The following is a 13,200-nucleotide window of genomic DNA, read 5'->3' on the forward strand; positions in this document are numbered from 1 at the left end:
TTTTTTTTTTTTTTTTTTTTTTTTTACCATTTGATTCTAGGAGAGAGTGCTGTCCAGGGGGGTGTAGGAGACGAGAATGAGACACTATGCAGTTTCACAAAAAAGGCCTCGCACATTCAACTGGATAGGTAAGACATGGATGTGGCAGGGGTATTACACTTGTAATGATTGACCTACCTCCACAGCTGACATTTTTCCTTTTAGAGTAATTGAGTTGAGGGCTTTTGTTTCAAAGGTTTACTTCAGGCTTTGCTGTTCTAAAACTCTGATGGGGATAAGCCGTAACAGTTGGGATAGTGTTCATCCTGTCATGGGGGTCCTTGAAATGTGGGCCATCTATACATAATGAAGTCATTCCCAATGGAATGGCTTATATGCCAGAAGAAACTGCAGAGAAATGGCCAACCACATTAAGTCTGAAACAATCTCTATTTTCCAAGACTTCTAAATATGAAAAGAGGGATTCTTTTGACATTCTAATTTCTTAAAATCAGCCCCTTGAGATATGAAAGTATTTCTTTTTAAAAGCATGCACTATCGTCTTCTGCAAATTCTGTCCCCTTAACTGAGTTCAGACTCAACCCCACATGATGAAATACGGAACAAGCTTGTATTCTGTAATTGTATATTATAGCAAATTTTCTCTCCTCAGCTTGCCAGAAGTACCTTCGTTGGTTGATGTGCCTTGTCTGTCTGCCCAGCTGGATGACCGTCTTCTTACCGTACTAAAAAATCAAATATTCAGTCATGGGACAGTAGCATCACGACCACCTGTCCAAATTGAGGAACTTATTGAGAAGCCTGGGGGTATCCTGGTCCGATGGTGTAAGGTAGGTGAACTACCGTGAATGGGCATCACTCAGACTTGCTTCTAGAGTCCTATTTCCAAAAGTGTCACTTTTGCTCCCAATTTCCCCCTTCTTCTAGTGCAGTGCTCTATATCTAGCATGCTGTTAAACTATATTGGAAGCAACTGTATGTTGACTGTTTCACTCAGGTGCAGGATACTGTGGTGCAGTATGGTGAGTCTTGTGAGATGCGTTTTCCTGGTGCAAAGACTCCACATGAGAATTCTGCCACTTAGCTGCTCACGAGCATTTGTCTGCTCGTTTGCACTGTTTGAGAGTGCCTGTCACCCCTAGCACCTGCCCTTTACTAGATCTCTTACTACAACAGCTCTGCCCAATACCTGCTCTGTGAGAGCCAGCAGGGACTGTTGAAAAAAATTACTACCCTCACTTTTACGTCAGAGATATGCTTCTAGTCTGAATTGTCTGTCTTTGAAATTTTGTCTGTTAGTTCTTGTTCTTTGCTAGGGTGAGAAACTTCCTAGAGTTTGTCCACCTGTGTAGCTACAATAGGCTTCCCTTTCTTAAAAGACTCAGTGATCTCCTTTGGATCTCTTGCTGTATGGCATACATCCCAGTCCTTTTAACAAAGGCTCTTCTGAGCACTGTCCAGTTCATCTGGCATTGGATGTAGCAGAACTGGACCTGCTATTCCAATAATGGGAGTAGTGCTATACCATATGCTGCTAATTTGCAGTGCTATCTTGCTACGTTCTCTTTCAAAGTATAATGGAAAGAATTTGAGAGGAAAATATAATCTAATAACTGTCTGTTTAGGTGGACGATGACTTCATACCTCAAGACTACAGGCTTCAGTGTCGCAGGAGTACTGCCAGTCACTTTGAAGATGTGTATGTTGGCTCAGAGACAGAGTTCATAGTGCTACAGATTGACCCCAGCATTGATTACCAGTTCCGAGTGTGCGCTCGAGGTGATGGGAGGCAGGAGTGGAGTCCATGGAGCATCCCTCAGACTGGCCGTACAACACTAGTTCCTCATGGTAAACATTTATATTAATCTTTTGAAGTCTCTGTTGTCTGTGCAGAGCCCCAGACGTGCTGTTGTGTGGTGCTGACTGTAGATCATGTGGTTTCCTGACTTGTGTCTAAATATAAGGTAATTACACTTCCAGTTATATCAGAACACTATGATACCTCCTATGGCAGGGTTCTTAGAGTTTATCCTATGATTAAGTTTTCACCTCTACAACACTGCTACAAATGGTAGCTTTTAGTCTTGTGCTTGGGCTGGAGCTTGGGTTTGAAAAGCATAGGTGTGCAATTTTGTTCAGTGCTCTATGAGAAATTTTAAAGCAGCTGGCTGGTTGGCCGTGGGTTATTTACTACTTCTAGTACAAAGGAGGGCAAAGAGAAATAGTGGCTCTGGGACAAATTTATCTTCAAGTATTCCTGGTTACTTGATTAGCAGAGGGGAGGCGGAGAGGCAAGGGTTCCTTGAAGTGGGAAGGCTCAAATGACAGTGAGCTCCTGTACTGCATTATTTTGGTATAGCAACATAGTAGTGTTGCCGTCATAGAAAAGTTGTTGGCTAAGCTTGTCCAGCTGTTTGAATGTCAAAACTGAAATATGAGAGAGATCTTCCTCATCTTCCAGAAGTGAACATCAGTGTCTGTAAGACTAGGTGTTAGGTTGTCTGGAAATGACAACTCTGTCATCCTTGGCCTCAATTTTATAAGGGCACTGGAGTCATCAGGGCTTTTCTTTGGATACTCTGGTTTTTATGTTGGTAGTGACCACACCAACAAGTCAGCTGCATGTTAAGTTTGAGGCAGTCATTCAAAACATTGCAGAAAAGTTTCTCTACTCTTAGTCCAAGGGAGCTCAAGCTCCAGAGCTTTGTTAACATTAGACTGGAAGCTTCACAAAAGTAGAAGGAAAGGTGACTGCTGCTTAGGTCTTGTTGGGGGAGAGAATTTAATTTGGGCCAGCATTTATCATCTCCTGTTCTTATAGAATGGACACCTGGTTTGGAGGGCTACAGCCTGAGCAGTCGAAGGAACATAGCACTTCGAAACGATTCGCAGTCCTCTGGTGTGCTCTACTCCAAAGCTCCAACGTACTTTTGCGGGCAGACTTTAACGTTCAGGCAAGTTCAAGCTCTTACCATGGCATGGTGCGCTTATGCAAACTGAATTTCCTGCCTTGCTCTCTGTCTGTGTTGAAGTTGTTCATGCATGCTCCTCCCCTTGTGTGGAGCCTGATCCTTCCTCTCTCCGCTTCCACTTCCTTGTTTCTCAGAGCAGTGTTCAACATTGTCTTGGAGATTTCACCCCCATCTAAATGGACACTGAAGCGAAGTGCAAAATTTAGCCTAGAACTATAATAACTGTGGTGCATTTGGGGCTTCTCATAACTGCTAGTGACTGATTACAGCCTACTGAAGTAAGTGGGAGTCTTTGACTGAGAGTCTTTCATTGATTCCAGCTGGCTTTGGAGCATGTTCATAACCAGCAGACATTTCCCACCCGCTTTTCTCAGGGTTTTTAGAGACTTGTTTCCATGTGACATTGTAAAAGCTTAAGCAGGTGAAACTTCCACTGATCTCTTATCAGACAGCCCCTATAACCAACAACTAAAGCTTAGCTGAGAAGCTTTCTTGGGAAACTTCCTTTCAGGGTTAAGTTTTTAATTTGGCACAACAATGAGATGAGACGAGAAATGCTGGTAGCATTCCTGTGCCAAGCTCTTCCCTTGGGACAGCACTAACTGGCAACATGGAGCGTCTCTGTGGAGGTGTCTCATGATGCCCATCAATGATGGTTGTAATTGAGACTCAGACAAGGCTTTTTCCTGACTTTCTCTAATTACCCAGATTGGAAAGGACAGGAATGACAGTCCCACAGAAAGCTCTGTGGGCAACTTACAGGATGTGATGGTGACATTTGTCTATGGAGTTTGCTGCGTGATGTTTCACTTCCTCTTTCCTGAGAAGTGCTTTCTCTGATTGTTAGATGGCCGCAGGATAAGAGCCTGTTTGCCTGCCATTGTCTGACATGGGTGTAGAGAGGCACATGGCTTCTACCTCAGAGTAAATACTAGATTTACTATCCCTTGGCTCAGAACTCTGTGCAGCTAAATGCGGAGCTTTGGGTTTTCCTTGGTTCTGTTCCAGATTATATCTTTCTTACACACAGGCATTAATAACAGATGAGAATCCTTTGCCCTGCAGTTTGGTTACAAGGGTTTCTTGCCATGGGGAGACTGTTTCAGTGCAGCAGAGTGTGCAGCCACATACCAGTTAACAAGGTGCAGTGGGAGACGTTGGAGAACCTCCGCTTCGACCATAGATTGTTTATGCCACTCTCCTCAAGCTTCCTGGGAGCTTCCGATTTCAAAGGACATGTAGGATTCTGTTGGTTGATGAGTGTAATACTTGGTTTTTGGCTCCTCCATCTGTTTTGACAGTGTATTCACCAAGAGGTAAGCGGGCTCCTGGAGGAATCGGACATGGGTCCCGTTATGGGTATTTGTGAGGCAATTCTGTAATTCTTGTCATATGATCAGGATGTGGAAAGACCTCTCGGATAGAGACAGCAGTCTGCACCCCCTCCCAGAGCAATGCTTTTCTTTCATCTTGGATGAGTTTGTGGCCTTGGGGATGATGTCACTGTCCTGGGCCAAGGCTGGTCCCATCTTTCCGCTGTGTGTTTCTAAGGTTCACTGTGTCTGACTGGGGCTGAACAGCTGGGTAGTTTTGCTATTGGAAACAGCACATATGAAGCAAAAGAGCCAGTGCCTGTCAGTAAGCCTATGGACATACCACAATTTAAGCTCTATTTGTGGAAGAGGTGGAGGATCATGGTGCTTTCTCTTGGGATGCCCGCCTTTGTCTCCACTTCTTGCCATAGTGCCCAGGCCCTTCATGCTGCTTCTGTTCTAGCATGTTATGTTTTAAGTGTTGAGCTGCTGATTCCCTGAATGCTGCTTTGTCCCTCTATTGCTAGTCTGAGCGGTCTCTAACTTGCTCGTTCGTGTGAGAGAGCTCATCCCAAAGTGGTGGTCACTTGCTTCAGGTGGGCTTGAAACGTACAGGAAAGTTTGTGCCCATATATTGAGGAAAGGCTTCTGAGCCAACGATACAAGAGCTCTGTGTGTAGAGAGCTGGCATTTCTTAGTTGAATCCAAAGGAGTTAACTCTAGCTGGTAATTTGTAAATTTAAATCTTTACCACACTTTCTGAATATAGTCCCTAGAGCTGATTTAAAATCCAAAAATATGCCAGAGGGGAATTGCAAATCCCCTCAAAGGTTGTTTTGTACAAAAACATTCTCGTTGTGGATCAGTTCCAACTGCAAAACTTTTAGGGCTTTGTTTTTTTTTTGTTTTTTTGTTTTTTATTATAACGTAAGCCGCCTGCTATCTCAGTGATAGTTCCCAGAAGACAGAAAAGGCTGACAGAGCATGAGAAGAAAACGTGGTTCCAATTTTCGTTTGCCCTTCAGGTCTTGAAGGAATTAACTCATAATTTGCTAAGTTACTTTCTCAAACACAGTGCATAAAGGCTGCATTGATTTAATTTCCAGTTCTTGAAGCTTCAACTTGTCTCTTTTTGTACAGTTTGACACACACTCAGCATCTGCTCCATTTTTCATAGTTTTTAATGAAAACCAAAATGTAGCAGATCACACTTTTGAGAAGATCTAAGTTACTTAAGCTCCTAAGGCCCATTTTCAAAAGTGACTTGGGCTGTACGGAGACCGTCTCCTTCAAAATCAATTAGAGTTTGGGCTCCTATGTCACTTAGGTACTTTTGAAAATGTCACTTGGCATCTTTAAGAAAGGTCAGCGACACAAAATTATGACTCATGGGGCAGAAGAAAACAGACCTGGTTATAGAAATGTCCTTAAGCATGTAGGTTATATGGCCTTTGCCCTGGATCAAGTCTGTTTCCATTCAAGCAGATGAGTGGTCAGTCCTGAAAGCCGACGTTTGTTCATCAGATATAAATTGCTCTTGTTCTCTTCTCTAATCAAACTGCCTCACCTGCTCTGTTAGTAACCTCGAGCAAGCTTATGTCCTGAATCCCTGCTGCTGACATGGGGTCTTTTGCACCTGATAAAAGGATAGCATCTTGCCCTAAGCATTACAAGTAATATGTTGCAGTAAATGCAAACTTGAGATACTGCCTGGATTGGCATGAATGTTAAGGGATGGCATAGCGTAGCTAAGGTCCAAAACTATTGAAACCTTTTCTAAAGAGGCTTCCTTTAAAGTAGAACAGTGGGGAAGAGTGAAATTTGGAGGGTTTTTAAGCAGATCTAGAGCTGGACCGCTTTCTCCCAGGTGAGCCCTGGGGAAATGGGTCTTATAGAAGGACCTTAATCACATAGTGGAAAGGATCTCTGAACAAGTTGGATGAAATTAGTTGGAAAACCTGTAGCAAGCATTTGAAGCTTCCCCAGGGTTGAGTAGAAGAGATGTGGTGAAGATTTCATTGTTTAGTTTTCTTTGAAACTAAAGCTCTGAACACTTTCTTTTTCATAGAATTGAAACTGTTGGTCAGTCAGACAGGCGAGACAGTCTGGGAGTTTGTGTGGAGCAGCAGAACGGCTACGACTCTTTGCAGCGAGACAAAGCAGTGTGTATTAGCACCAACGGTGAGTTTGTTTCATACTACTGAAGGATATCATCCCCTTGTTTGTTAAGATCTTGGCTGTGCCCCTTGTGTGTGTGCAAGCTACATGCACATCTTGTTTCCCCCAGGCTGCTACATCTGTTACCACTGAATTTTAGCAATTTTCAGCAGCCTAAGCAAGGTCAAACTAGCTGTAATGACCTGCATTTTTGGAAGCAGACCATGGTACTGGGTGACTGGTTCATCTAACTGTGCAAGGTCTGGCAATGCGCACACATTTCATTCTGCTTCTGTACTTTACAAAGCCACCCACTGGTCCCATGTTAGATATTTGGGGAAATAATAGCAGCTTCATGGAGGCTTTCCCTTTTCTGACTGGCATGAGGGAGGAAAAGGGTGGGGATCCAGCACAACTTGACTCCATTTTATTCCTGGAATGCCCAAAATCTTGCAAGGTACTATCCATGCATTTTTTAAAACATGGTCCCTGCCCTGGGAGCTTGCAGTGGCTAAATGTGCAAGATTGGCAAAACATCACTTCCTTGATGTTCCAGACTCAGCCTGTGAAAAGCATCTCTCTCTTTCCCCAGCTGCAGCACAAGATGATATTATGAGGTTATTTATATGACCCCGTGCTCTCTTTACCTTTGTTTCTTGACCCTGTGGCTTGCTTGTGATAGCCTTGGTTTGTTAACATCAACTCAGGCTGTTGGTAGGACATTTAATCCTTGTGTAACTTGCGCTATAATATTTTAGAAAAATAGGGCTGGAAGGACCTCAGGAGATTATCTAAAACCATCCCGTGCTCTAGGCAGGATTAGTCCTGGACTAATGTTAATCTAACCTGCACTTAAGTTCCAAAAATGGAGATTATGCAACTTCACAAATCTTGAACCTGAAATTACCTGTATATAGTTAACTCATTCCTCAAGCTTATTTTTAACACTGGTCTCTCATTTTATATTTGAAAAGTCCGTGGTTAATAGCTGTCTTGGGGAACTGCTGTTCTTTCCACATTGATATGACTGAAGAACGTAATAGTTTAGTGTCATGATACTGTAGTGAGAGACTAGTTCAGTTAATGCACTTGCTGTTCTGCTGTAGCAAAGCAGTGTAGTCAGAGATTAATGCTTTTGTTGATGTTACCTTTGGAAAGAGCTACTAGATTTGAACGGGGTGCAGCTGTTGCAACAAAGTAATTGTTCCTGTTTCCTGGGTGTATTTGAGTGATGACCAGATTGAACAGGATGATGTATGTTTGGGGGAAGCTTTCATGATGCAGCCAATCACCATCATAAGACTCCTTTTACATTGCCTGCTACTTTGTATTCTGTACAAATAACTTGTATCTGGACTGTTTCAGGAGCTGTATTTGTAAATGGCAAAGAGATGACAAACCAACTGCCTGCTGTAACTACTGGATCAACTGTGACATTTGACATGGAAATTGTGCAGTTAGGTCCTGCCAAGGATGGAGGAAACTTCAAACTGAGAGTAACCATTAGTTCTAACAACAGGGAAGTGGTTTTTGATTGGGTACTTGATCAGTCATGTGGTTCTCTGTATTTTGGCTGTTCATTCTCCTACCCAGGCTGGAAGGTGCTGGTGTTCTAGCTTCTGAGAAGTACCAAAATGTTTTCAGCTGTTGGTCTCTCTGTGGTTTAACAAATCCCATCTTTACATTACTTGAACTCTCCTATGCTGTATCTTTTACTGGATTTATTTCAAAATGAGTGACAGAAAAAATGACCCACTTAACCTGGGGTACAGGAAGGAGGAAGTAAAACAAATTTATTTCTTCTGCCAAACTAATTTTGTGATAAATCCTTAAAGGTTTTTTATTCTTTTTTCTAGACTTCTATCAGTGTTCCATTGTACTCCAGCTTAATTTTACACAAGTGCATCTCTAACTTGCTTAGTGTGGCTGTTCTGTGAAACAAGCCTGCAAACTCTGGCTTGATATTAGTGGACCAAAGTCTTATTTATACCACTTGCAATAACAGCAAATTATCTTACAACAGGGAAATTCAGCTAGGCTTACTTTCACAAAGTGCTGTAACTTGCACCCTTCAAAATCTGAACCAGTAGTGTTTCTACTAATGACAGCACTCTCTTCCAGATGTGGTACTGATCCTTCTCCAGAGGAAGGATGGCTGAGCCTAAATGTCTGTTTCAAGATGTAGTCAATGTGTTAAATGTCTCAGTTCTTTGCAGATGTGCCTTAGTTTTCAGGTATTTCTTGAACAGCATCACATATAGCCTTTTGGAATAGGTTTTCAATAATAAATCGGGTGGACCATGCTGATGGCTGCAGTTTAGTACCAGCAGCTCCACAACGCTTAAAGCAAAGATGAGCAACTGTATAGGGATTGACTATGAATGTGTACAGCATTCTTATAAAAGCTGACTGAAGCTACAGTATTAACTAAGTAGCAGCTCACATCTAGAATAAGGACTTTGTCTAAACAAGTTCTATTCCTAGTCAAGACTTGACTTAATAAAAAGCATTTACTAAATGCTTTGGGAGGGCCCCAACATAAATTATATGGAAGAAGCCTTCCTTACCTCAAAAGCGAGCTTTCTATATATAAAGTATTTTTTGGCATTTAAAAAAAGTGGCAATATTTTCGAAAAAAAAAAAAGCTTTATCCTTAGTCCTAGACAATCATACCTTGGCCTTATTTCTTCAATGTTAATATCCTCATGTTAGCTGTATCTGTCCTATACATTAGTGTTAAAGTTAAGTTGCTCAGTGTTTGTATTTTGCCTTTAAAAAGGTGACCGGTGCTGTAGTAGAGGCAAGGATAATCATGGAGAACTGCTCATCTTGAAACACAGCAGTTTCTACCTTATACCTTCCTAAAGAAATGCCTCTTCCTCAGTCTCCATTTGAATGGAAGAAAAAGGTTCAACAAGCAGTTTTCTTCTATGTGTAGACTTTTACTTATAACTATGAAAGTGTTTCATATGAAGTGTAGTCTGCCGAAGGTGAAGATAGCAGCAAGGCGAATAGCAGAATATAGCTTTTTCCAGGAAGTAGTGCTGACCTTTTGCTTGTAGGAGTCAAAATATTAGCTGTAAAGACTTGCTTCTGACAGACCTCAACCTGTTTGCTTTCTAAAAATTGTGGGTACTCACAGATTTAAGAGGCAAGTGTTTTTTCCTACAGTTATGAAAAGGCTCAAAATATTAATGTTACAGGACACTCAGGTGAAACAGAATAATTTATAGGGCTATTGGTAAGGTTCAGGGTACTTCTGTGCTAGGAAGTGCTGTGTGAACTCTTTCAAAAATGTAGCTATGAGAAGAGCCAGCAAGTTATTGTGTCAGTGAGTCTGGTAGTCATCAGATCATCTCTTCAAATGAAAGGCTTGAGTAGATCCATCATTTGCTTGATTTAGTTTTCTGAAGCTGTAAGTGAGGACAAGCAGCCTAAGTTGCAAAGTTAAGTGGGTACTGTTCAACTCCTGTTACAATCCTCTCCCTTCAGTTGGAGAATTCTCTCTCTAAAAGGTTTCTAAGAGTGGTGTGACTCCAATACTGTAATGTGTGAGGCCTTCAAACACTGTTAAACCTGCCATAAAGCTTTTGAAGTGTAGTCTCTGAAGCCATCACATTCACTTACCTCAACTAAGAGATGTTTGTCTTTATGTGAAGAATTTTTTAAAATAAAAGTTGATGCCTCAATGCATGTGGCCTAGTGCAGCAGTTCCTAAATTTTTTTCTTATTGCTTACCCCCTACCAGCACACTTATTTTAACCCCTTAAATGCCAGTTGTAATGAAAGTTTAAATCCACCATTACACAATTTCTCCCACATATACCCCCCCAAAGTGTCTTGTGTACCCCAAGCAATATGTGAACCAAATTAGGAACCCCTGGTCTAATGGCATTGGTTTCATAGACCAGGGCTGTCACATGCTATGGGCCCTGCAGGCAGCCATCTCCCACCCTGCTGCATCACATGAATTAGTTCCCCCATCCCAGTGTACCACATGTAGGGAAGCAAGTGGTTGCTCCCTCACCCCACCTTAAGCACCCTGGTGGCTCTGTGCCACCAGCTCCCCCATCCCTGGGTGCAGAGCATGCTGCAATTGGACAGCCTTGTCATAGACCATTAGCTTCATACTCATTTCTCCTATAGGACAGGACCATGAAATCTTTACAACTATGCAGTTGGCTATACAGCCTCCACATTAGTCTTTCAATACCTAGATTTGCTATCCATGAAACAAATCCTTATTAGCAACAGCTTTACACCAACATTCTTTCTGGATGGCAGTCAATGGCCCACCATATTCATGGTACCTGGTACTGAAGCACGTACATTAGTACTTAAAATCCCAACCTTAGTTCATTTAAAGTTTTTCTGTGCATCCTGTAGCTCTACAAGTTTTCAACTCCCTAATACATTGGTAACTCTTCTACGTCTTGTCTCCCTCTCAAGATACCTCTTTGTGCAAGTGTAACCAGTCACATGCTTCCACTAGCACCCTTAGTTTTCTGGACTTATTTCTGAACTGTTCATTCAGACACCTTGAAGGAATACACATAGCCTGCTTCAGACAGTTCTTTCTGTGCTCATTACTGTCACTTTTCAACAAAATGGCTGTTTTCCTGTTCTGGCTTGTCAAGAAGCAGGCTTGCTATATTTGCTTGCATGTGGAAGTCTAGCTTCCCCCCTTCCTGGCATACTGAATGAATATGGGTCCCTGATTTACTGCCCCCCCTGGCATGCAGACTGTTCCATCCTTCTACTCCTTTTATTTAAAAGTGGCAGTCAATACATGTTCTCTGAAATCCAGTGCCAGTTATTCCCACTGAAAGCACAAATAACCTTTCCAACCCACTCAACCTCTAAGCCAGTGGTTCTCAACCTTGTTGAACTCAAACCACCACTAGGAAAATGCCAGCTGTTAGGTTTCCACTCATTTTCTGAGTGCAGAAAAACAGTAAAGCAATGCTTCTGTTGCAAAAGGTCAGAAAGATCACAGTGGGTCAGAATACTTTTGACACTGGATTCCTGTTTGAATTTACTTCGTGAATCCTGTGTAGCTAACAGCTCACATTGCATGGCACCCTGGAAAGAATTTCACAGCATGCTGGTTTGCTCTAAACTACTGAAGTTCCTCCTTGAAATCACAAGACCCATTTCTTCACATTGACTACATGTATAGGATGACCATATGTCCCCGATCTCATAGGCTATCTTGGGGGCCCAGCCATTGGAGGAAAGTGAAACAAAAGTCCCAGATTGGCAGGAACCTGCCTGTACATGCCTGACTCCTGACTGATTCTACTGAGCAAGCAACTCTGCTTGCAGCCCAGGGGAGTCAGGATCAGGAAGCTGGCCATTGGAGAAAACTGAAGCAAAAAGTACCAGGTTGGCAGAAACCTGCCTACACGTGCCTGACTCCTGGCATTGGGACCAGGGAACAGCCATCCAGAGCCCAGGGCTCAGACCCCTGCCTTGAGCAGTCCCTCCCCCTCCATGTTTTGATGGGGGTCAGGGCAGTGTAGCTCTGGGCTCTGCACCCCAGCTGACTGCTGACAGCAGTGAAAGGCACTGTGTGGCCATGCAGCATGGGCTGGTGGAGGCCAGGGGACACCGCACAGGGGCCATTCCCAGTCCCTGCATATGGGGGACAGAGCTCCACTACAGGCCTCCACCCTGTCCTGCCCCACCCTTGGAAGCTGGGGGGGACCAACACAGACTGATGATACATGCATGTGCCAGCACCCCCATCCCAGATTTTCCTAGTTATTACAGTTACCCTATATATAACTATTTCTCTAGCAGCCACAAAACTTGGGAAAATTCAGTATGGTTAAAAAGGCCATATATTTCATCCTCACAGGAGTCGTCTCACACCATACAAAGGGAGACAAACCTGAAGTTTAGGAACTGCTGCTTTCCTGTGATGTACCCCATCATGGCAGATTTCCAGTTAGAAAAGTTGTGTCCCACAGTGTCCAGAGTATCTTTATTGGAACCACCAACTGGTCAGGACTAAACAAACACTGCCTCCTCTGTGGTCATTTAGTACAAGGCAAGTCTCCAGTTCAGACAAAGTGCCAGTTTTCCCTTATGTTGTTAGGACCAAAAACCCCATCTCTTAGTACTAGTGAGACATACGCTCCAGTCCACTCTGGTAGAAACTCCAGACTGCCACCTTGTCACTCAAGATCTACCAGCTTGAGTTCTGTGCCATGATCAGGACATTCACATACCCCTGACTGTACAGTTGAGTCAAACTACCTAAATTCAACAGTTGTATTTGTATGCAATTTACCAGATTAATAAGAAAAGTTTCACTGCATATTTTATTAAATTCAGTTCTTGCTGCATTCCAAGTTTGCACTGCTTTCCTAGGACTGCAAGATCTAACTTCTGTTAAAAGACTGTTAGCTGAGGTGCAAACAAAAAAAACCTCAAGAGTGCATAAGGATCTTTCAGATGCTCTTTTCAGTCACATCCTGAGGTCTTGGCTGCAAGATCAACAGAGTCCTTTTGATGAGGTGCTGCTTACTGCACTTGATATGCAAGTGATGGGGAATTAACCTGCCAATTACCAATCCTGTCTGCTTTTTTCATAGATTCATAGATTAAGGGTCGGAAGGGACCTAGTAGATCTTCTAGCCCGACCCCCCGCCAGGGCGGGAGAACAACAAAAAACCCCAAAAAGAGAAATGGGACTCAAACGAGTCCAGCCAGGTAGGCATCCAGCCTCTTCTTAAAGACCCCCAGGGTAGGGG

General features: G+C 42.9%; 1 protein-coding gene across 1 annotated transcript in view; it reads left to right on the forward strand.

The window, feature by feature from the left end:
* Window positions 1–10,131, forward strand: part of CRLF3 (cytokine receptor like factor 3) — a 21,242-nt gene extending 11,111 nt beyond the window's left edge. Inside the window, exons 4-9 of the mRNA XM_019515101.1 lie at window positions 41–128; window positions 653–830; window positions 1,626–1,848; window positions 2,822–2,954; window positions 6,354–6,466; window positions 7,808–10,131. Of these exons, the coding sequence (XP_019370646.1) occupies window positions 41–128; window positions 653–830; window positions 1,626–1,848; window positions 2,822–2,954; window positions 6,354–6,466; window positions 7,808–8,058 (986 nt within the window). The 3' untranslated portion in view covers window positions 8,059–10,131. The remainder of the gene's footprint in view (window positions 1–40; window positions 129–652; window positions 831–1,625; window positions 1,849–2,821; window positions 2,955–6,353; window positions 6,467–7,807) is intronic.
* The last annotated feature ends 3,069 nt before the right edge of the window (window positions 10,132–13,200 follow it).

This window comes from Gavialis gangeticus, unplaced genomic scaffold, assembly GCF_001723915.1.
Source record: "Gavialis gangeticus isolate Ggan-Ray unplaced genomic scaffold, GavGan_comp1, whole genome shotgun sequence".
NCBI lineage: Eukaryota > Metazoa > Chordata > Crocodylia > Gavialidae > Gavialis > Gavialis gangeticus.